Source organism: Bos mutus, chromosome 6 (genome assembly GCF_027580195.1).
Source record: "Bos mutus isolate GX-2022 chromosome 6, NWIPB_WYAK_1.1, whole genome shotgun sequence".
Lineage (NCBI taxonomy): Eukaryota > Metazoa > Chordata > Mammalia > Artiodactyla > Bovidae > Bos > Bos mutus.
In genome coordinates, this window is record NC_091622.1 from 69,520,087 (window position 1) to 69,546,031 (window position 25,945).

Genomic DNA, 25,945 nt, shown 5'->3' on the forward strand with positions numbered 1-25,945 from the left:
CTTTCTTCTCCCGAGATTAAAAGAAAAATAAAGTAGGGGGTAAGGTGGTGAAACTTCAGGCTCAGAGAGGTTTTAAGTGACTCAAAGTCGCTCAGCTTCACACAGTGATTTACTATCTTTTATACTTTATCACACTATCCCTGCAGAAAAAAATGTCTGTTATTTACTCTAGAAGACAAACGCTTTCATTTTCTTAGGAATTTTGTTTTGAATAGTGAGGACTATGTCTTCTGAAATGTTATGATCTTACTACTCAAGAATTTCAAAAGCCAAAAGGTACATTCATTCAGTAAACATTTATTGAACACAAAACAGATGAGAGGCACTGTGATTTTAATAGCAACAGCCATTAACTAAGCAACTTGCTCTTATTTTTAAAACAATACTGCTTCGTGTCCCACCAAAAAAAAAAAAAAAAAAAAACAATACTGCAATTAAGAGGCTAACCTCATCTTAGAGAGGTAAAAACTGAGGTTTAGAGAGTGTGAACTGATTAATGTTCTGAGTAAGTGCCACTTTCCAAACCAGTTCTTTCCAGCATCAAAGTCCAGGTCCCAGCTACCACATGTTGCAGCCTACTTCCCTATTCCTAAAGAAGTGATTCCCTGATATAGGTCTAAATACAGAAGAGTACAAAGAGAATGGAAATATACACTATGTACAACAAATTCATATTGAGAACACTTTTAGAAAGCCATGCAATTTTATTCCTTATAGGTAAGAGGTTAAAGCACTAAAAAAAAAAAAAAGGTACAAAACTCACAAGATTAAGAAGTCAGTATATAAACATTCTAAAACTTAGAGTTCTTCAATCAGAAAGGACAATGGCTGAGCATACATATAAACAAAGTCCAAAAAATCACTAAAGTTGGGATATTATATATGTTCATCATATATATATATGCAAAATCTCAAAAGACTGAAACTAATAGTTACTTTAGGATGGAAAACAAAAAACACTGTAACAATGTACAGTTAAATTATGAAATTTTTTCCTCAATAAATGAGCCAGGCTAAAACCAAAAAAGTCATAAAGAGTTCACTTACTTAGATATCAATTTTCAAAACTATAATACTAAAATTAAGGCACAATCAAGAAGCAAAGTATAAACAAAAGTATTAACAAAAATAAGCTTTTGCAAAGTAAATGTCATAAAATCTATTTAATGAAGCTGAAGCATTGTACCTGCTTGTAAGCTCCTCAGACTCACACTAAGAACTACCAAAAGGCTGAGGTTTCCTTTATTGTCTTCCAAGCATTTATCACTATTTGTAATTACCTAATTGCCTTTTTGTCTATTTTTTAAGTCCACAAGAGTAAACATATAACCTCTAAACATCATTTGAAGCAATACCAAGCCCACAGTGTGGCTTTAGAAATAATTAATTGAATTAATGAAAAAGTAACTTCCAGAGAATGGTGTATTGACAGCTTAAAGTGCTTAGTCCTTCAGTTGTGTCTGACTCTTTGAGGACCCATGGACTGCAGTCCCCCAGGCTCCTCCATCCGGATTCTCCAGGCAAGAATACTGGAGAGGGTTGCCATTTCCTTCTCCAACAGCTTAAACTAATGGCAGCTAAAATCAGCAATTTCATAAGACAGATATGTTCATACTCTAAGCGTTCCAATGTTATTCAGTAAGTCATTTTAAACATTTTCTATTAAAACAAATAAATATTATATAATAGAATGTAAAATTCAAATGCGTGTCTGAGATATAACACAAGACTTCAAAAATATTTTGTTATTGCAGGTGGCTACTTCATATTTCTAGGACATACATTTATTGTCTTTTGTTATTAGAGCTGCTGCTGCTGCTGCTAAGTCGCTTCAGTCGTGTCCGACTCTGTGTGACCCCATAGACGGCAGCCCCCCAGGCTCCCGTCCCTGGGAGTCTCCAGGCAAGAACACTGGAGTGGGTTGCCATTTCCTTCTCCAATGCATGAAAGTGAAAAGTCAAAGTGAAGTCGCTCAGTAGTGTCCGATTCTTAGTAGTGTCCGACTCTTAGCGACCCCATGGACTGCGGCCCACCAGGCTCCTCCGTCCATGGGATTTTCCAGGCAAGAGTGCTGGAGTGGGGTGCCATTGCCTTCTCCGTTATTAGAGCTACTTCATGGAAAAAGCATAACAAGTACTTATAAACTTGAACTATTTCTGCGCTCACCTAGCCAGTTCTCCAGACTACATGCTTTTTCAATATAGCATTAATATAAATCTTTCAATCCCAAGCACAGTACGGATTTGTCAAAAATGCTTTTAGGACATTCAGACTTTCATTTTCAGCAAAGATGCAGCAATAGTCACCAGATTTACCCTCTGGCCTGAGACTACCAAAACAAACAAAACAACAGAAACTCAAAAAGCAAGACTATTGATGTCAGAGAGCTTCCAGGCCACAGTAAATGGAAGGACAGCCTAGACAAAGCCTGGCAACTCTGAGTTAAGGAGACAAGAGAATTGAGAAACCAAGGCAACTTGAAGCCACAGAACAGAGTACCAAAGAGGAAAGTGTTTCAAAGAACTCCAAAGATCTGCATGCAGACAGTCCACACTGAATATTAAGGTGACTGCTGAGCAGTACATGCTGGTAAGGGAACTACCAAAGGTAGAGCAAAGAACTACTAGAAAGGATGAGAGGTAAGAATGTCCAAAGATCCAGCACAAAGATCTGACAAAGATACAGCACAAAGCCTCTTTCCATTAGCCAGAATAGAGAACACCACAATTAACAAGCTACTGAGTAGAATAACCAGAAAGATCTTGCCTTACCAGTGTTTAGCCCTAGATCAAATACTGCTATGGATACTCAAAAAGTTAAGCACCCTCCTAGGTATATACCCAAAAGAACTGGAAAAAAGTATCAAACAAATACATATACAACCATGTCCATTATAGTAGCACTATTGGGCAGAAAAAATCTGAATGTCCATCAATGGATGAACGGATAAACAAATTATGATAGTGTGTACATGGGCTTCCTTCCCTGGTAGCTCAGCTGGTAAAGAATCTGCCTGCAATGCAGGAGACTTGGGTTTGATCCCTGGGTTGGGAAAATACCCTGGAGGAGGGCATGGCAACCCACTCCAGTATTCTTGCCTGGAGAATCCCCATGGACAGAGGAGCCTGGCGGGCTACAGTCCATGGGGTTGCAAAGAGTCGGACACAACTGAGCGACTAAGCACAGCATGGTATGCATGGTGTATATAAAGGAATATTATTCAATCATAAAAAAGAATGAAGACTTGAGATCTATTACAACACAGAGGAACCTTAAAAACATTACACCAAGTGAAAGAAGCCAGATACAAAGGGTCATATACTGTATGATTTAACTTACGAAATAACCAAAATAAATAAATCCATAGAGATAGAACACACACAGTCTGTGGACAGTGGTGGGGAGCCACACTACAAGGCATGTGGGATCTTAGTTCCCTGATCAGGAATTGAACCCATTTCCCTGCAGTGGAAGCATGAAGCCCTAACCACTGGACACCAAGGAATTACTGGAAGTACAAAGTCTTAACCATTAGACCATTAGAACAGTCTCTAAACTGTTCACTTTATAATGGTTAATTTTTGTTATGTGAATTTCACTTTGATAAACTATTATTTTAAAAATTTAAGAAGGCTGAAAATGAAAACCAAGAATTGATTAGGAGAAAAGAAAACAAATAGTAAAATGAAAGACTTAAATTTAGCCAAATTGATAATTACAATAAATGTATATGGTGCAAAATTTCTAATTAAAAGACAAAGAGTGTCAGACTGAATAAAAACTGAAAACAAAAATCAAGACTTAACAGTGCCTATAAGAAACAAATTTTAAATAATGGCACAACTAAGTTAAAAGTAAAAGAAGGAAAAAGATATGCCATGCTAACATTAATCAAAAAAAAGATGGAATGACAATATTAAAACTAGAAAAAGGTGTATTTTGGAGAAAAAATAAAGAAGGTCAATGTCATAATGATAGAGGTCAATTCACGGAGTAGACACAAAAATCTGAAACTTATGTACCTAATTACAATGTCAAAATAAATTTTAAAAATGCTAAGAATAAATAGACAAATCTACAGTTACATAGTTACAGTCACAGAGTTTAATATCCCTGTCTTGATAACTAATAGTACTAGACAGAAATTCAGTAAGACTATAGAAGATCTGACATTATTAACCAACTTAATGTAATTCAATTAAAACACACCATACCACCCAAAGGAAGATGAAAACACATTATTTTCAAGTGCCCAAAGATCATTTACCTACAAAGTTCATATTCTGGGTAATAAAATAAATCTTAAAAAATTTAAAAGGATTCAAAACATACAAAGTATTATCTAATCACAATGAAATTAAAAATTGGCAACAGAAAGATATCTATAAAAGTCCCCCAAATATCTGGAAGCCAAATAAAATACTTCTAAATAATGCATTGGTTGTACAAAAAAAAACCAAAAGAGAAATATGAAAGTAAAAGAAACTGAATGAAAATTAAAACACAACATACCAAATTTGAGCAATATAGCTAAAGCAGTACTCAGGAAGAAAATTTTTAACATTAAATATCAAAATATATCAATGACCTTTGATTCGAACTTTAAAAAAAAATACCAAACAGAGTAAGAAGAAGAAAGAATAAAAGGTGGAGTGGAACCTATGAGATATTAAACATTAACTTGATATAAACAATAAAATCAAAAGTTGATCTCTGAAATTAACAAAACTAATAAACCACTAGCCAGATTGGTCAGGAAAAAGAGAGAACAAGGAATAAATTAACAATTTTAGGAATTAAGCAGTTGTATTACTAGAGATTTTACAAGTAGTGAAAGAATAATGAATATTATGAACTGTATGAAAATTCAACTACTTAAATAAAACAGACAAATCCCTTGAAAAACAGAAACTATGAGGCTCAATGAAGATAAAGTAGGTAACCTGAAAAGTTTCATATATATTAAATAAACTGAATTTGTAGTTTAAATAATTCCAACAAAGAAAATTACAGGTCCAGATGGCTTCACTGGTGAATTTTCCTAAAACTTAAGAAAGAAAGAATGCATATTCTGCACAAACTCTTTCAGAAAACTGAAAAGGAGAGAACATTTCACAACTCATTTTGTGAGCTATCACTACCCTAATGCCAAAGTCAGATATTATGAAAAAAGACTACAGAAAGATATCCCTCATGAACAGACAGAGGACTTCTAAACAAACTTGAAGTCTAAAAATTCAATCAATTCCACATATTTCTAAACTAAAAATAAAAAACTATATAACCACTCTAAAGAAGCAGAAAAGGTATCTGACAAAATCCAACATCTATTCCTGATGTAAACTCCCCACAAAGCAGTAGAATAAAACTTCCTCATATGACAAAGAACATCTACAAAACCCCATAATATGATATGGAATGATAAAAATGTGAATACATTCCCCCTAATATCAGGAGTAAGACAAGGACATCTATTCTCATTACTTTTTTTTCTTTTTTTAAAATTGTTTGGCTCTGCGGGATCTTTGTTGCTTCACGGGGACTTTCTCTAGTTGCGCCAAGTGGGGGCTACTCTTTGTTGTGGTGAGCGGGCTTCTCATTGCAGAGGATTCTCTTGTTGAAGAGCACAGGCTCTAGGCATGGGAGCTTCCGTAGTTGCAGCATGTGGGCTCTAGGGCATAGGCTCAGTAGTTGTGGCACACGAGCTTAGCTGCTCCATGGCATGTAGAATCTTCCCAGACCAGGGATTGAACCTGTGCCCCTGCACTGGCAGGCAGATTCCTATCCACTGTGCCACCAGGGAAGTCCCTGTTCTCACTACTTCAGTCAAAGATTTTCTGGAGATTCTAGTCAGTGCATCCAAAGCAAGGAGAAGAAGTAGTAAAAATAAGAGCAAAAAAAAACAATGAAATTAAAAACAGAAAAATAGAAAAAAATCAGGCCTTAAAGGACTCCACTTACATCACTCCTACTCAACATTTTACTGGAAATTCTACCCAATGAAAAAAAGAGAAAAAGAAATAAAAGGCATACAGATTAGAAAACAAGAAATAAAACAACATGGTTATCTATGTAGAAAATCCCATAGAATCTATAAAAATATTCCTGAAATATAGTAAGGTCATATAGAACACAATGCCAATATACAAAACTCAACTGCATTTTTTATGTACTGGCAATGAACAACTGGAAATCAAAATTTTAAAAATACCATTAATAACATGAAAAACAAAGAAACACATAAAGCTAATAAAATATGTGCATGATCTGTATTCTACACAAAAAAATTAGAAAATACTGATGAAAAAGAAATCAAAGATCTAAATAAATGAAGAGGTATATAACACATTCATGGTTTTGAAGACTTGTTAAAGATGTCAATTTTTTCCAAATTGATTTATAATTTCAAACCAACCAAAACTGTAACTTTTAAAAGATAAGACAAGCTGATTCTAAAATCTGTGTGGAAAATGAAAAGAGAATAGCCAAAACAATCTTGAAACAGAAGAATGAAGTTTAGAAGACTTGTCCTACCTGATTTCAACACTTTCTGTAAAGCTATAAGGCGCTAAACTACACACACACACATGCTTTTATAATACTTTATAATTTTATGGTAGTAGTACAGTACTATAGCGGGGCTTCCCTGGTGGCTACAAGGTAAAAGATCTGCCTGAGAGTACAGGAAACTCGGGTTCAATCCCTGGGTTGGGAAGATAGAGGGAAATAGCAATCCACTCCAGTATTCTTGCCTGGGAAATCCCATGGACAAAGGAGCCTGACATGCTACAGTCCATGGGGGTGCAAGAATCAGACATGACTTAGCAACTAAACAACAAATAGTACTATAGCAAATACATATACTACAAAGCTATGAACTACTACAAATGAGACCACATGGTATTAAAATCAAGATAGGCACATAAAAATCAATAGAACAGAGTCCAGAAATAGATCCACATAAATATGGTTGACTGACTTTTGACAATATACAAAGGCAATTTATAGGAAAAGGATACTTTTTTCAACAAATCATCCTGGAAAACTTGAAGTCATATGTAAAAAATGAATTTTGACCTGTATCTCACACCCATACAAATATGGATTCAAAATGGGTCATCAAATACAGAAAAGATCATAGGAGAAAAATGTGACCCTAATTTAGGCAAAGAATTCTTAGATATGATGACAAACACACAATTTTTTAAAAATTAATATCCTGGACTTAATCAAAATAAAAAATTTTTGCTCTACCAAAGACATTAAGAGAATGAAAAAACAATTACAGACTGGAAAAATATATTTGCAAGTTAAAGATCTCACAAAGGATGTCCTTCAATTGGCAAATGGATAAACAAATTGTAATACATCCAAACAAGAGAATGCTTCTCACATTCCTACATATCGGTTCTGTTCTATTGATTGCTATGGGTCCATCTTAAGTTTAATACCATGTGGTCTTATTTATAATACTTTATAGCTTACTTTGTCTTATTTTGTAAGACAAAAAGGGCAAATGATAAATAAAAGGTTAAAAATCCCTGCTTTAAATCCCACCCCCATCTGACAAAACATCCCTTTTTTCAGGGCCTCTAACATAAGAGTCGGACACGACTGAAGGGACTTAGCAGCAGGAGCAACACCCTTCATATATGCAAGAAGGGTCCCTCTCTCCAATTATGTAACAGCTTATACCCATGACAGGGAAACAGTTTTTTAACCAGTAATCATTATTTGTTTATGCCAACTGGACAGCAGAGTCCATATAAAATTAAATCATAAACATATATACAAGAAAGACTTCAGAGGTAATAATACAAGTTGAATGAAATATACTTTCTGAAACTATAGATTGAAATAACCTAAAAAAGTCAATCTACCTTATGTCTCAAATAAGAAAGAATTCAATGAAAGCATCCAAAATATGATCTTGTTACTAAGAATGCATGGAAAAGGGTAGGAAGTTTCTTTTTGTTTTCTAAATCCTACACTGTGCACACATTACAATATCTTATTTATTCATTAAAAAAAAAATAAAAATAACTGTTTCAAAGGTTTCTATAGTAATAATACTCTTTAATTCCTTGGGTTAAATAATAGCAACCAACCAAGTAAGGAAGTTACAGCAGTCACATAAGCACTGGAAATGTCCAAAGAGTAGGAGGGAGTGAGGGGATCTAACTACAAGAACTACAAATTCAACTGTGGATGCAGGAAAAATCAGATTTTTTTCTTTTAATCTATGGTAGGAAGATGATCTGGTGAGTACTATTTGGGGGAAAAAAGAAATATTCTTCGAATATAAAAAATTAAATATTACAATAGCAATTCTATTACAAGGCAGTATCTACTTCCTATCAACAAAATGCACTAGTTAAAAACCTTTTCCAGTAAAATACACATCTTATTTTGTAAGACAAAAAAGGACAAATAAAATTTGCTTTTCTATATTTCTTATGATTATTTGATGACAAAATGAAATGTAGCCACACAAAACTATTCATTCTCTTCCAATGTATTTCATTTTTATACATATAATTACCATAATTTTTAAAGCTTTATAACAAAAAAATGTAACATTCAATCTGTACTAATTTGCCATACCTCTACCCATATCTTGGAAATTTTTTATTATAAGCAGTCAAAATTATTAGTCTTTAGATCATTTGTTTGCCTTCCCTGGTGGCTCAGTCAGTAAAGAATCCATCTGCACTGCAGGAGACCTGGGTTTGATTCCTAGGTCAGGAAGATTCCCTGGAGAAAGAATGGCTACCTACTCCAGTATTCTTGCCTGGAAAAATCCCACAGACAGAGGAGCCTGGAGGGTTACAGTCCATGGGGTCGCAAGAGTTGGACACAACTTAGCAACCAAACCACTACCACCATCAGACCATTTTTTTCAGATTATAAGATTACTATTTCATCACAGGAAACTTGTAAAATAACAACAACAAAAACTCTTTAAATAAAAAGAGAAAATCAAATTTTCCACAATTTTAACAAACATTGTTACCATTTTTTTCTGAGGTACTATCTTATAGATCAGTAATAATGCTATTAATCAATATTTATTACTTTGAACTATTCAGCTAAAACCTTTACAAACACTATTTCATCCTTATAACAGTCCTATTCAGTAGGGATAAATATTGCCATTCTACAGATATGTCAACTAGAGTTTAAAGAGGTTAGGAAAACACATTCGAGGTGGTCACAGAGATAAGTGGCAGACCTTAATACAAATTTTCAATTACCACCATCAATGGATATATAGATAAGGCTGTACTCCATTCTAACGTAATGTCTTACATCATAAAAATTACATGTTATTTTTAGATGGCTACTGAATATAACAGTATATGGTCAATCACTTCTCTACTGGATCAAATTACTTTTATATATTATTCAGAATAGTGACTCATTCAATACAAAAAATAAAAACTAGATAGTGCAAGATCTCGCTTGTCTACTTCTAAATTTAAATTAAAATATATAATTCAACTTACTCTTTTACTGAGGCAAATAACTGGCCACATACTGCAACCTAAAGTGCAGCAGCAACAAAGGCAGCCACAAAGTAGCCAACGTACATTAACAGGAAGATTCTTCTTAAGACAACTGTTAACTCTGTTGATGCTGGCTTTAAATTCTTCAGGAGCTACCTAAAGAAAAATTTTAAGAAATAACAATACTGAAACATTAATGTCAATAAACATGTCTAACATAAATTTTTTTCTAATTTGTTAGGAAAAGACTATTTTTGAGGTATTTAAATAATGTCTAAATAATTGACACTCACTTTTCCAGTTAATGAAGAGGGGAATTCTGATTCAAATTTGTTGCTCAGTCCAAATCTATGTTTTTAAAAAAAAGAAAAATATATTATTATATGTCACTGTTGCAAAAAAACAGACCATTTAACTTAATAAAAGGTCAAGTAAATAAGAGCACAACTTTATAACTTTATACACAGAATAACAATGGAAGCTTAAGACATTATAATTAGCAATTTACGAAATGCAAAAAGCAATTCTGCAGCTGAATCAAAACTTTTATACAAGAGGTTAAGAATATATATAGACATCATTTTTCTTGGAGTTATCTTTGTGAGCCAAATATTAATGAAACAGAAAACAACACAATTGTCCAATTTTGTCAAAATTACTAAGATTCTTCCAATTAAGTAACCGAAAGCTAAAATCTCTGCTATTAATTACTCTTTAGGTTAAGAGTATTTTGTTAATACTCAACAAAATAGTGACTTGTCTAAGAATGCAAATAACATTTTCTAAGACCAGCATATCTACACTGCTATTACACCTAGAGAATGTTAAAAATATTTGGAACAACATGGCTACTTTAACTTTCAAATACTAAGACATTTGCTATACATTATTTCCAAAGAAATGAAACCAAGGTAGTACATTTTAACATCTTTAAGCTTTTAAATGTTTGCACAGATCATGAAGACTGACTGGGCACTTGACTATTTCTTTGCATAAGTTAGCAGGAAAGAAAAAAAACACTCATAGACACATTGGTAACAGCAGACTGCACCCTGGAAATAAAATTGAGATGTTTATATATGATAATTTTTTTACTGGATTTTGGAGCCAAATCTTTTTTCCAGTTTTATTGAGATTTACTTGGCATATAAAACTGTATTAGTTTAAGATATACAACCAAATGATTTGATACATGCATACACTGTGAAATGATTACCATAGTAAGTTCACTAGTTCATATCCATTCATCTCACACATATTTTTTTTCTCTTGTGAAGAAAATGCTTAAAATTCACTGTCTTAGCAGCCAGTCTTGAATACACAAGACTGCATCTTAAATAGCTGGCACTGATAAGAGGGATCCCCTGGGATATTCTGTATGAAAGAGCTGGCCAGGGTTTCTGACTCAACCATCAGTGAAGCCACAGAGAGAAATTAAGTAGGTATTCTGTGTTAAGGCAGTAAGGGGTGTTGGAGACTGGCCAGGTATTGCGTGAATGTAATGAGTCAGATCCAGCTGACTACTGTCACACTAGAATGCAGGCCTAACTTTGACAGTCTGTATGACTTTCTTTTTCTAGGAGGAGCTAGAAAACCAGACCTCTATGCAAAATTTCCCACCTTTAAAATAGTGTGCAAGTTAATCACAGCACTTCCGTGGGTCAGGCTGTCATTTGCATCATGACCTAGACTTCTCCACAACATCTAGATGGTGGCATCAGAGACTATCCTGTCATCATCTTAAAGTACTTTCAAAAATTATTTAATAGTAGCATTGAAATAACATCAATATGTCTTTATAAACAATGGATACTATTTATGAAAAAACTACAATACAATTACCTAGGTCCAAGACAAAGTTCTCTTCACACTAAACATAAACCATTACTATTTAATATAACTCTGGTATTGGTGATATTCTCTTTCTAAGACTCTGAGTTAAACCTATTTTTTAATATGGGGGCCTCAGAACAATGTGGTTCTACCCGAGATTGCCCCTATAGATAATTCACCCCCAACTGCAAAGGTCCTAGCATGAGGAAAAGGTATACAGTGCTTGCTGATAGTTCTGAGGTCTCTAGATAATGGACTTCCTTTTCATCTATTTCTCTTAGAGGAGATATAATCAACAAATATTTACTGAGTTCAGTTCAGTCGCTCAGTCGTGTCCAACTCTTTGCGACCCCATGAACTGCAGCATGCCAGGCCTCCCTGTCCATCACCAACTCCCAGAGTTCACTCAGACTCACGTCCATCTAGTCAGTGATGCCATCCAGCCATTTACTGAGTATTGGCTTCTAAATTATACATTTCCATCTCTTGTGTCATCTCCTTTTGTCTGATGACTTTCTCCTTCAATTAACAGGTTTCATTTCAATCATGTTTATTATTGCAATTAACCATCTCCTTCCAACTGGTTTTGAAATTTTTTTAGAAAAGCAACAACCAGATACCTCCAAGTCTCCTAAAGGTAAGTGTCTTCCCCTACCATCTTCAGCCATTAATATTTAATATACTTAAATATTTAAAACAGAATATTTTATCAAATACCAATAGTTTGCCAGGTAATACGCTATGTTGGAGGCAGCAGTCCAGCATGAGTATAAACATCTATTTCCTTTCTTTCCCAAGACTGGATACTCCCTACAACAGGACTGAGTGGCTGGGTGTTGATGCTTTACCCAGGAAGCACTACCAACTAACTGCCCTGCTGTTCCTGTAAGTCAAGGTTCCTTTTAAGTCAGGCTAGTAGTTATTCTTCTGAGTAAGAACTAAGGACTTTCCTTAGGCACTCCCCTCTTCATACTTTTGATGTGTCTTAAGAACAGATAGCAACCCTTCTTTCTTCATCTCGCCCCCAAAAGAATGACGTGTTCACAATAGATGGGACTGCTTAGCTCTGCCACCAGCCTTTAACTTCGTGCCAATAATTTTTCCATTTTGCCTCACTTGTGGTTTCCCACCTTCTGAACAAGAATACCTATAAAGAGTATCAAAAAGATACTGCTGTTGAAGAGCTTGGAGTCTCCCCAGCCCACAGGAGTGAATCCCAACAGCAATTTGCTTTCCTTTTAAAAGTCTTAAAAAGATATTTACATTTGAATCAAGTACTTCGCGATTACAGGCAGATCGAGCCATGATAACCAGGCACCCTTTCCATTTGTACTCTGCTATATTTAAACATTTGGTGTCAGGACCTCTTTGCTCTCTTAAACCCTTGAGGACTTCACTGAATGTAAGTTTATGCGATTTATATTTATCACTATTTTGGATTATACATTAGAACGGAAACCCCTAAAACACTTAAAATATTTTTTCATAAATGAGTCCACTGTATGCTAATGAAAATGTTTTTATGACAAATATTTTTCAAAGCAAAAAACTTTAGTGAGATCTTCACATATCTCTTTAATGTCCAACAATGGGAGACAGCTGAATTTTTACATCTCTTTCTGCATTCAGTCAGTAGTAACACACTCTTTTGTGTGCATGAGTGCTCAGTCATGTCTGACTCTTTGCAACCCCATGGACTGCAGCCCACCAGGCTCTTCTGTCCACAGAAATTTTCCAGACAAGAACACCGAAGTGGGTTGCTATTTCCTACTGCAGGGTATCTTCCCTACTCAGAGATGGAACTCATGTCTCCTGCATTGGCAGACGGATTCTTTACCACTGGAGCCACCAGGTAATCCCCCATGCTCTTTTGGTTAACGTTTATAAAGAACATTGAGTTTCACCAGATACGTAGTTGAAAAATTCTGTATATTCTTTGCTATTATAACACTTGATAAGTGGTAGCTTATTAAGAATTTTTTGCAAGGCGGAAAAAAATTTTATCAATGAACTTTTAATACTTTGTTAAATTAAAATCCACTGTATATCTTTTTTTTACTAGCTTTTTTTTTTTTTTACCCATACCTGATTCTATAAGTTCATATATTTGTACCTTGGAAAACACTGGTAGATTGAGTGATGCAGATTTCCAAATGTTGATACACGTCATTGTGTGATACCAGAATCATCACACCATAACTACCTATCTCAGCAAAAGTTTGGGGAAGTTGTCAAGCTCACAGTGACAGACATAAGTTTTCCAAAAATTCTAATTTTCATCTGAAAGCTGGAATTATTCACAACAAATGCTATCAGCTGTTCTACCAGAAGTGAGTCTTTACTTTAGAAAAGAGGGTGAATAACCAGCAGTATATAAATAAAAGAAAATGGTTGCTTTAATTTAAGCTACCATTAACATCTTTAAAACTAACTTCAAAACATATTACTTTAATAGATGACTTTCTCCCTAGCTTTGAATGTTGCTGTTGGAGACAGGCAGTTAGCTGTGGGTTTTAACAAGTGTCCTTCGTAGCCATAAGCAATAAAAGGAAAAATGCAAGGAAAAGTTGGAAACAAGGAAAGAGAAAAGAAACAAAGAAGAAAATGAAGACTGACAAAGTGTTACCAAAAACTGTCTTACTTACTATTCAATACTTACTACCTATCAGTCCATTAGATGTTTGAAAGAAAATGTAGACATGTGCTACATCTAGGTGGTGATGGAATTCCAGTTGAGCTATTTCAAATCCTTAAAAATGATATTGTTAAAGCGCTGCACTCAATATTCCAGCAAAATTGGAAAATGCAGCACTGGCCACAGGACTGGAAAAGGTCAGTTTTCATTCCAATCCCAAAGAATGGCAATGCCAAAGAATGTTCAAACTACTGCACAATTGTACTCATCTCACACGGCAGCAACGTAATGCTCAAAATCCTCCAAGCCAGGCTTCAACAGTACGTGAACTGTGAACTCCCAGATGTTCAAGCTGGATTTAGAAAAGGCAGACGAATCAGATATCAAATTGCCAACATCCGCTGGATCATCAAAAAAACAAGAGAGTTTCAGAAAAACATCTGTTTCTGCTTTACTGACTATGCCAAAGCCTTTGACTGTGTGGATCACAACAAACTGTGGAAAATTCTGAAAGAGATGGGAATACCAGACCACCTGACCTGCCTCCTGAGAAATCTGTATGCAGGTCAAGAAGCAACAGTAAGAACTGGACATGGAACAACAGACTGGTTCCAAATTGGGAAAGGAGTACATCGAGGCTGTATATTGTCACCCTGCTATTTAACTTATATGCAGAGTACATCATGTGAAATGCTGGGCTGGATAAAGCACAAGCTGGAATCAAGACTGCCGGGAGAAATATCAATAACCTCAGATATTCAGATGACACCACCCTTATGGGTGAAAGTGAAGAAGCACTAAAGAGCCTCTTGATGAAAGTGAAAGAGGAGAGTGAAAAAGTTGCCTTAAAACTCAACTTTCAGAAGACTAAGATCATGGCAAACAGATGGAGAAACAATGGAAACCGTGACAGACTTGATTTTGGGGAGCTCCAAAATCACTGCAGATGGTGACTGCAACCATGAAATTAAGACACTTGCTCCCTGGAAGAAAAGCTGTGACCAACCTAGACAGCATATTAAAAAGCAGAGATGTTACTTTGCCAACAAAGGTCCGTCTAGTCAAAGCTATGGTTTTTCCAGCAGTCATCTGTGGATGTGAGAGTTGGACTATAAAGAAAGCTGAGCATCGAAGAATTAATGCCTTTGAACTGTGGTGTTGAAGAAGACTCTTGAGAGTCCCTTGGACTGCAAGGAGATCCAACCAGTCCATCCTAAAGGAAATCAGTCCTGAATATTCATTGGAAGGACTGATTTTGAAGCTGAAACTCCAATACTTTGGCCACCTGATGCGAAGAACTGACTCACTGGAAGAGACTCTGTTGCTGGGAAAGACTGAAGGCAGGAGGAGGAGGGGACAACAAGGGATGAGATGGCTGGATAGCATCACTGACTCAATGGACATGAGTTTGAGTAAGCTCTGGGAGTTGGTGATAGACAGGAAAGCCTGGTGTGTTGCAGTCCATGAGGTCACAGAGTCGGACACGACTAAGCGACTGAACTGAGTTGAGCTACATCTACATCTATTCCTGTTACCTGAAAGATTTTGTCCTGAATCACTGTTAAAATAATCATTGCTTTAGAAGTGATAAAAGATTTAAACTGTTTTCAAAGAATGGCAAAAAGATAAAACACATCAAACTTAGCCTATTTTACTCTTATATACTACAAGTTTACGATCTACTAGAACTTGGAGAAAAAGAGAATTCATTCAAATCAAACTATTCAGGACGTTCTATGTAACATTTCATGATCACAAAATCCTACAAAGGAAGTCTTGCATAGCTTAAAATTTTTTTAAGGAAGAAAGCATTTATGAGGCCAATTTTTAGCTTTTGCATGTGTGTGGGGGTGGGGGATGGGGTGGATTTTAGTTCTCTGACCAGTATTGAACCTGGGCCCGTGGCAGTGAAAGTGCAGAATTCTAACCACTGGACTGCCAGGAAATTCCTCCAATTCTTACTTTTATATAAAGTGAGGTAATTTTGAAAGTTCTTCAGTTCAGTTCAGTTCAGTCGCTCAGTCGTGTCCGACTCTCTGTGACCCCATGAATCACAGCATGCCAGGCCTCCCTGTCCATCACCAACTCCCGGAGTTCACTCAACTCACGTCCATCAAGTCGGTGATGCCATCCAGCCATCTCATCCTCTGTCGTCCCCTTTTCCTCCTGCCCCCAATCCCTCCCAGCATCAGAGTCTTTTCCAATGAGTCAACTCTTTGTATGAGGTGGCCAAAGTACTGGAGTTTCAGCTTTAGCATCATTCCTTCCAAAGAACACCCAGGGCTGATCTCCTTCAGAATGGACTGGTTGGATCTCCTTGCAGTCCAAGGGACTCTCAAGAGTCTTCTCCAACACCACAGTTCAAAAGCATCAATTCTTCAGCACTCAGCTTTCTTCACAGTCCAACTCTCGAATCCATACACGACCACTGGAAAAACCATAGCCTTGACTAGACGGATCTTTGTTGGCAATGTCTCTGCTCTTCAATATGCTATCTAGGTTGGTCATAACTTTTCTTCCAAGGAAGTTCTTATATCTGGTGAAGTTCTGCAAAGGCACTGAAACTTTACACCTAAGTTTAAATGGAATCTTGAAATAGGATTCTTTTACTCATACCTCACCTACTTTCATATCATTGTCACCTCATTCCTAATCTACAAGCAAAACTTAGAGTAAGCGACTCTAATCTGCTACTCTGCACTCTCATCTTCATCCAATTCAGAACCTCTCTTCATGATAGATCCTACCCTTTCCAAACTTCTTTTAATATTTAACTTTGGAACCTCTAATTATTGATCTGCTACTTGGATACCTTAAATAGGTATATTTTCTCCTATGAAATGACAATCTCTCCTTAGAAATTCTCAACTACAGCTCATTCTCTGGAGTCCATCTTCCAGACTCCATCTTCCATGTTCTCATAATACTTGACTATATTCTCTCTTGCATAGCAAATTATCATGTCTCACTATAAAAATTTCATAAGCCTAATTCCCTATCTTGATAATCAGTGAGATGGTTATAGGTAGGCATGATATCTTAACTCTCTTTATATTCTAAATGTCTGGCCCAATGCCTGATAAATATTCAATAAATATTTGCTAAATAAATTAACTTCCAAGCCAGAAAAGTGGTTTACATTTTATTAACTCCTCACTGCAAACTTCCACTCCACTGTTCTCTCTTCTGATGCCCATGATTCTCACATTGTTCCAAGCCCCAACCATCATTTTCAGTATTCCAGGTCACTCCCTCTGTGTTGAGGATCCCCAAGATCATCCTCCGGTTTGATGATTCACTAGAAAGACTCAAGGGACTCAACATATTGTACTCAGAGCTAGATTTACTACAGCAGAAAGGTACAAAGCAAAATCAGCAAAGGGAAGAGGGATATGGGGTGAAGTCTAGAGGAAACCAGAAACAAGCCTGCAAGAATCTCTTCTCAATGAAGAATACAGGATGTGCTTAGTTCCTCCAGGAACTAGTTTTCACAACATATATATAATGTTGTCTACCAGGAAAGCTCATTAGAGAGTCAGTATCAAAGCTTTTACCAGGGACTAGTCACATAGGCCCCCTCGACTTAGCATGTACCAAAATTCCAGACACATGTACAAACTTTCCAGAAGGAAAGCAGACGTTCAGTATAAACCACATAATTTGTACAAACAGTTTAGGCACAGTGAGCCATTCTTATCAATTCTGGGCATACTGGGAACACTTCCAAAGTACAAGTTCTCAGACACCAACCAAAAACCAACACAGCAAACAAGGCTTTTTAAGGATAGCAGTCTCAAGTCTGCTATGTTCTTTTCTGCACAACTTCACACTCTCTAAGGACACAGACATTTATGTCACAGTTTTTCCTTTCTACAACAACTCCTGTTTTTATCCCAAATAATTCAATCTTCAGCACCAAAATCTAACTATTAACTGACCTTATCTAATCTGAGGAAAGTCACTTCTATTTAAATCAGCAACCAACATCAACACTTATAATTATATCCTGAAATTCGGAACTGTAAATTTCTCCTCTTACCACTAAACCATCAATCATTTCATTTCTTCCACTTTTATTAAATTTGTTTCCTTGTGTCTGGTTGTAACCCATTCCTCCTTACTACTCCTCCTTGCTTTCCATTCTAAATCTGCTCCCTATGACTCTACTTTCTCTTTACCTGCCAGAAATACACAATCATTTAACCATACTCAAAAAGAACCCTTTATCTTCTGCACCTCTAGAGGGTCTTTTGTCAATCCAATAGAAATGTTTACATTCTTTACTTCAATTTTCACTGCTTGGAACTACATTAGGGAAAAAAAAAAAAAGCATAAATTACATCTAACTTCAGTTAGATTAATGCAGTAACAATCTTAAATCATTCATAATCAGCTTCCTTTTCCATACTTCACAACTGCTCCTCTGTATGCTCAGCCTTATCCTCACAAGGCACTTTTTTTCTTTTTGCAGATAACCATAGTTCCTTAACTCCAACCAAAGAGAAAAAGACCAATGAAATAAAAAACTGCTTTGCCTTCTCTCCCTTTCATGTTTAGATTTACCTCTTCCCTGGTGGCTCAGATGGTAAAGTCTCTGCCTACAATGCGGGAGACCGGGGTTCAATCCCTGGGTTGGGAAGCTCTCCTGGAGAAGGAAATGGCAACCCACTCCAATGTTCTTGCCTGGAAAATCCAATGGACGGTGGAACCTGGTAGGCTACAGTCCATGGGGTCGCAAAGAGTCGGAAACAACTGAGCAACTTCACTTCACTTCAGTAACTTTATCATCTTTCTCAATGGAGGCAAGCTAATCATTTGATACGGTGCATCTCCTTCAGCCTCCTCTGCAATCTACTCATTTCTCCCTCTTTTGGGGCTCCTTACACGAAGCTTACAAAATTGCCTAAGTCTATTCAGCCTGAGAATCTGAACTCCTATTTTCCTCTCCCTCAACGTATGATGGCATCCATCTCTTTTCCTTCCTCATCCAGGGTCTTGAAAAAGTCTTCCACATTGATCTCTTTATCTCACCTCCCATTCATTATTCAAACCACTACAATCCAGGATGTAATCCAAATTTCTCTACTGATGAGATTGCTCTCAACAGAATAGTTGAAAAGACTCTTTTCCTGGAGTCCTACTTATAGAGCATGCTTTCTCCTAGCAAACAACTTGATTACTAGAGTAGGGAATGTCTTATTTGGTACCAGTTCAGTTCGGTCACTCAGTCGTGTCTGACTCTGCAACCCCATGAACTGCAGCACACCAGGCCTCCCTGTCCATCACCAACTCCCGGAGTTCACTCAAACTCGCATCCATCGAGTTGGTGATGCCATCCAGCCATCTCATCCTCTGTCGTCCCCTTTTCCTCCTGCCCCCAATCCCTCCCAGCATCAGAGTCTTTTCCAATGAGTCAACTCTTTGTATGAGGTGGCCAAAGTACTGGAGTTTCAGCTTTAGCATCATTCCTTCCAAAGAACACCCAGGGCTGATCTCCTTCAGAATGGACTGGTTGGATCTCCTTGCAGTCCAAGGGACTCTCAAGAGTCTTCTCCAACACCACAGTTCAAAAGCATCAATTCTTCAGCACTCAGCTTTCATCACAGCCCAACTCTCACATCCATACATGACCACAGGAAAAACCATAACCTTGACTAGAAGGACCTTTGTTGGCAAAGTAATGTCTCTGCTTTTTAATATGCTATCTAGGTTGGTCATAACTTTCCTTCCAGGAGTAAGCGTCTTTTAATTTCATGGCTGCAATCACCATCTGCAGTGATTTTGGAGCCCACAAAAATAAAGTTTGACACTGTTTCCACTGTTTCCCCATCTATTTCCCATGAAGTGATGGGACCAGATGCCATGATCTTAGTTTTCTGAATGTTGAGCTTCAAGCCAACTTTTTCACTCTCCTCTTTCACTTTCAAGAGGCTTTTTAGTTCCTCTTCACTTTCTGCCATAAGGGTGGTGTCATCTGCACATCTGAGGTTATTGATATTTCTCCTGACAATCTTGATTCCAACTTGTGCTTCTTCCAGCCCAGCGTTTCTCATGATGTACTCTGCATATAAGTTAAATAAGTAGGGTGACAATATACAGCCTTGACGTACTCCTTTTCCTATTTGGAAGTAGTCTGTTGTTCCATGTCCAGTTCTAACTGTTGCGTCCTGACCTGCATATAGGTTTCTCAAGAGGCAGGTCAGGTGGTCTGGTATTCCCATCTCTCAGAATTTTCCACAGTTTGTTGTGATCCACACAGTCAAAGGCTTTGGCATAGTCAAGAAAGCAGAAAGAGATGTTTTTCTAGAACTCTCTTCCTTTGCCATGATCCAGCGGATGTTGGCAATTTGATCTCTGGTTCCTCTGCCTTTTCTAAAACCAGCTTGAACATCTGGAAGTTCACAGTTCACATATTGCTGAAGCCTGACTTGGAGAATTTTGAGCATTACTTTACTAGCATGTGAGATGAGTGCAGTAGTTTGAGCATTCTTTGGCACTGCCTTTCTTTGGGATTGGAATGAAAACTGACCTTTTCCAGTCCTGTGGCCACTGCTGAGTTTTCCAAATTTGCTGGTATATTGAGTGCAGCACTTTCACAGCATCATCTTTCAGGATTTGAAATAGCTGAACTGGAATTCCATCACCTCCACTAGCTTTGTTCGTAGTGATGCTTTCTAAGGCCCATTTGACTTACAGCAAATACTTTCTTTGCTATGTCTTTTATTTCTGCCAAAGCTTTGCTTTTTAAATCTATTCTACTCCAGCCAAAGCAATATTGTCAGATAAAGTTTTAATGAAACCATCCTTTTTTATTAAATGGACAAAAAAAGCCACATACTTCATGTTTGCTAACTACAAAATACCATCTTTAATGATTTTGATGTGACATAGGTTAGTTTTGATACTACCTTAGATCTAGTTCAGCAGGAGGGTTGGAGGAGAGGGGCTGTTTTTTTTGCTTTTTTTAAGTTTGGCAGGAGGTGGGTTTGTTAGCAGTGAAGTGACATCTGTTTCAGTTTAAATTAACAGCATCAGAAATTACTCCTTTTATCCATTATGTTCCTTCAAGTTTGAGGTTCTTAAATATAATAATAATCTACTTTATTCTAAGTCAAAGTATAATTGGCCATGGACAGTAATAAAAAGATCAAATTTCTTAAAATAATAATTCAACATGCTTGAAAGAAGAATAATGGGTAGGAAGCTGAATTCAACCTAATAACCTAACATTTTATTAATCCAAAAAACTGGAAGCAGCACTTAATAATTTTAAGATATAATTCAAGATGGGTGGCATCCTAATTTAGTTAGCTACAGAGACTAATAGATAAAACTAAAAAACATTTTATGTTGGCAAGAAGGTCTTAAGATGGAAAATATCCATGTACTGTCAGTGAACTATAAATTATTACAACCATTCCAGAAATTAATTTGGCATTAAAAATATTTATACTTTTGGTACAGTAACTTTTCCTTTCAGGGATCATGCCTAAAAAATAATCCAAAATGTGAATAAAATTATATGCACAACTAAGTTTCCTGAAACTTTATTCACAATAGAGAAAAATAAACAAAATATTGGGAATATTAAGTAAACTACTACAGTATCTCAACATAATAGAATACTAGACAACTATTAAAAATGAGTGAGTGAGTGAATGAAGTCGCTCAGTCGTGTCCGACTCTTTGCGACCCCGTGGACTATAGCCCACCAGGATCCTCCATCTATGGGATTCTCCAGGCAGGAATACTGGTTGCAAACTAATAATATGGAAAGCACATATAATATACTGTTAAGCAAAAAATACAAAAACATACACAGAGCATATGATCTAGAACGTAAAAGAGAAAACCTTACAAAATCATAAACCCTTCAAGCACACAATTTGATAGTACATAGAGAAAGGAGCCTGGACTACAGTTTATGGGGTTGCAAACAGACACAACTGAGTGCACACACACACACACACACAAAGGGTCTTAAAAAAATTCATTACAGTGGCACAGATATGTTCATTAATAACCAAATATTATGCAGTGTTTTTCTGTTTTGTTTGTTTGTTTTAAATATTTATTTATTTGGCTGCCTTGGGTCTTAGTTGTGGCATGTGGGATCTAGTTCCCTGAGGAGGGATCGAATCTGGGCCACGTGCATTAGGAGCTCAGAGTCTTAACCACTGGACCACCAGGGAAGTCCCTGCAGTGTTATTTTGGTGACGGAGATCTAAACACATTTTGTTTCATTTGTTGTTTCTTAAAATAGGATCTATTTTTCAGTAGATATACAAGCAAATATATTAAAAGTATTTTATAACATATAATAACATCAACATAATTTCTTATATTTGAATCTTTTATTTGGTACTAACTAGGTATGTTATCATAAGTAAAAAAGAAGTTTGGGGTTCACTAATCAGCTTTCCTGGATGCACTTCAACCTTTTCTATAGTTCTAGTCCATATAAGCTCATCCTTTTTGTTTTAACTTTAATTCTTCTGTGTTCCTGTATCTCCTCATATTAATGTCTCTTAGAATCCAGTGGTGCACTGTTATTTTGAATTAAAATATGTTTTGAACTCACAGTGAATTTTGCCTTTTAAATAAAAGAAGTATAACAATCTGACTTCAATTTTGTTTTGTTCTATGTTTATTTTCCTTGTTTCTTGAGTGCAGTGCTACTTTTAACAGTGAAAGTTTTAAAACAGAAGAAAAACTACAATTGTATGAAATTAATTATGATACACTAATCTGAAAAATACTACACAGCTCAAAACCATTTACACTAGAGAGTAGTCTGTTACTTTGCATGCCTAATTAGGATCCCCCTAAACTCTGGTGAATCAGATCACAAATGGGCATTTGCTTTAAGAATAACTAACTCCTGGGCTGTGGGATGGCCAGGGCTACGCAACCTGGACAACATTAACTAATTCAATCTGATCCTCTTTCTTGACGTATCTGAGAAAGAAACAACAGGTGGTAACAAGAAGCTGAAATGAAAGCCAAGATACAGTAAAGTTATGAGTAAGTACAGGTTAAAACAAATTTTAAAAAAAAGAATAGGCTGAAGCCAACAGTAAACAGAAACTGTTAAGATAAAAGGAAAAAGAGGTCTGAAAAAGAGGCAACAGCAGAAGCTAGAACTGAAAGGTAAGTCGCTGTAACAGACCACTAGACCAAAGGACACAAGCTGCTGAGAAAAATGACACAATAACTTCATCACCAGAGCTGCACTCAATTAGCCAAAACAATAATATTCCAGTCTCCGTGAAGTCTGGCTATACAATCGCAAAGTTTCCTGTCTTCTTTAGTCTCCATGCACTCTTAAAAAAATCTGCACTACGAAAGGACCCCCGAGTGTTTCTGTTCTTGGAAATCTAATAGAGCCTAATACTTCAGACTATGTAAGAACTGGTAATAACATTGGCAAATGTTCCTAGTATAGTAAATGAAAAATGCAGAATACAAAGTACTTTATAAGCATGGTCTCAATTTTTTAACAAAAATATTTACATAAACATAAAAACAGAAAAAGTTTATCAAAATACTGATTAATCTTAGGCAATAATATTATGGGTGGCATTTCACTTTCACAATTTCATGTTCTCCAAAACTTCAATAATTACATATATGTACTTTAAACCAAATATTTTATCAGGGACAAGTACATCAAAATATTAAATGACCTTTTCCTCTTGGTGATAATAGATGACTTACTTTCTGCTGGGAAATACTACTTTTCAATTTTTAATAATCTTTACGCTTTTATTAGAATTAGAAAAAGTATTAAACCTGAAAAAAAGTAGATAAAGGAGTTTTTTATTTTTAACCTTGCCTAATAGGAAAAGGAGTATGTCAAGGCTGTATATTGTGACCCTGCTTATTTAACTTATATGCAGAGTATATCAGGAGAAACGCTGGGATGGAAGAAGCACAAGCTGGAATCAAGATTGCTGGGAGAAATATCAATAACCTCAGATGTGCAGATGACACCACCCTTATGGTAGAGAGTGAAGAGGAACTAAAAAGCCTCTTGATGAAAGTGAAAGTGGAGAGTGAAAAAGTTGGCTTAAAGCTCAACATTTAGAAAACTAAGATCATGGCATCTGGTCCCATCACTTCATGGCAAATAGATGGGGAAACAGTAGAAACAGTGTCAGACTTTTTTTTTGTGGGCTCCAAAATCACTGCAGATGGTGACTGCAGCCATGAAATTAAAAGACGCTTACTCCTGGAAGGAAAGTTATGACCAACCTAGATAGCATATTCAAAAGCAGAGACATTACTTTGCCAACAAAGGTCCTTCTAGTCAAGGCTATGGTTTTTCCAGTGGTCATGTATGGATGTGAGAGTTGGACTGCGATGAAAGCTGAGCGCCGAAGAATTGATGGTTTTGAACTGTGGTGTTGGAGAAGACTCTTGAGAGTCCCTTGGACTGCAAGGAGATCCAACCAGTCCATTCTGAAGATCAGCCCTGGGATTTCTTTGGAAGGAATAATGCTAAAGCTGAAACTCCAGTACTTTGGCCACCTCATGCAAAGAGTTGACTCATTGGAAAATACTCTGATGCTGGGAGGGATTGGGGGCAGGAGGAGAAGGGGACAACAGATGATGAGATGGCTGGATGGCATCACTGACTTGATGGACGTGAGTCTGAGTGAACTCTGGGAGCTGGTGATGGACAGGGAGGCCTGGCATGCTGTGATTCATGGGGTCGCAAAGAGTAGGACATGACTGAGTGACTGAACTGAACTGAACTGAAGGAAATATACACACAATTGACATGTTTAGATTTCAAGATAATTCTACTAGTTTAAAGTGTATTTCAGGGCATACTTTAAGGATTTTTAAAGTATATTTAAATATATGTTAAATAAATTGTAAAAATTTGAAAATTAAATAGAAAAAAAAATTCCTAATTCCACAATAGAATCTCTGAATCTGAGAGCTAAAAGGGACCACAACCATCCTTTGGTCCAAATATTTAATTTTACAAATGAAGAAATTGATGCATAGAATGCAAATAACTTGGGTATCATAACTAATTAACATGTAAGATCTAGGCTAGAGCCTTATTCTCCTGAACCCAAGCCTGGGTAATTTCTACTACTGGACAATGCCTCTAATAACTTTCTCTCCTTGAACTAGAAACTCTAAATTGAGAAAATATTTGGGAACTGGAGAGAAAAAAACTTTTTCCATCAAATAGAAATTATAAAATTAAAAACAACACGTGGGACTTCCCTGGTGGTCCAGTGGCTAAGACTCTACGCTCCCAATGTAGGGGGCCTGAGGTTCAATATCTGGTCAGGGAACTAGATCTCACAAGTAGCAACTAAGAGTTTGCATGCTGCAACTATAAGATTCTGCATGCTGCAACTAAACATCCTACAAGCTACAACACCCAGTGCAGCTAAATAAATATTTTAAAAATAAATTTTAAAATGCTGATAAACTACAAGAATGCATTAAAAAATAGCTCACAATAAATGTTAACATTCTCATATGGATCTAGGGGAAAAATCTGGTTTTGAGCTTTTCACATTTGTATCTAAAATCCCCACATATGTAGGATTTTCCTGTAAGTATTTCTGTTGATGAATTATATAGAGAACACTTGAGTTTGCTGCTCTGGTTCAATAAAAGCAATTAAGCAAACAAGACTTGAGCCAGATTGCCTGGACTGAAATCTTGACACTGCCTTTTCTAGATGTGTCACTTTGAGCAAGTTACTTTTCCTAAGCCTCAGTTTCCCTATTTATACACCAAGGATAACCACCTCTAACTCATTAAATGAATTCACATACATAAACCACCAACAATACACTGCATAAACTCCATATGTTTAACTGCTTTTATCAGTTCAGTTCAGTTCGGTTGCTCAGTTGTGTCCGACTCTTTACGACCCCAGGAATCACAGCATGCCAGGCCTCCCTGTCCATCACCAACTCCCAGAGTTCACTCAAACTCA

General features: G+C 36.4%; 1 protein-coding gene across 1 annotated transcript in view; it reads right to left on the bottom strand.

Annotated features, from left to right (window-relative positions):
- CHIC2 (cysteine rich hydrophobic domain 2) overlaps nt 1-25,945 on the bottom strand; it is a 70,457-nt gene that overhangs the window by 28,417 nt on the left and 16,095 nt on the right. The window contains exons 2-3 of the mRNA XM_005907635.3: nt 9,800-9,854; nt 9,507-9,662 (exon numbers count right to left, since the gene is read on the bottom strand). Coding sequence (XP_005907697.1) covers nt 9,507-9,662; nt 9,800-9,854 — 211 coding nt within the window. The remainder of the gene's footprint in view (nt 1-9,506; nt 9,663-9,799; nt 9,855-25,945) is intronic.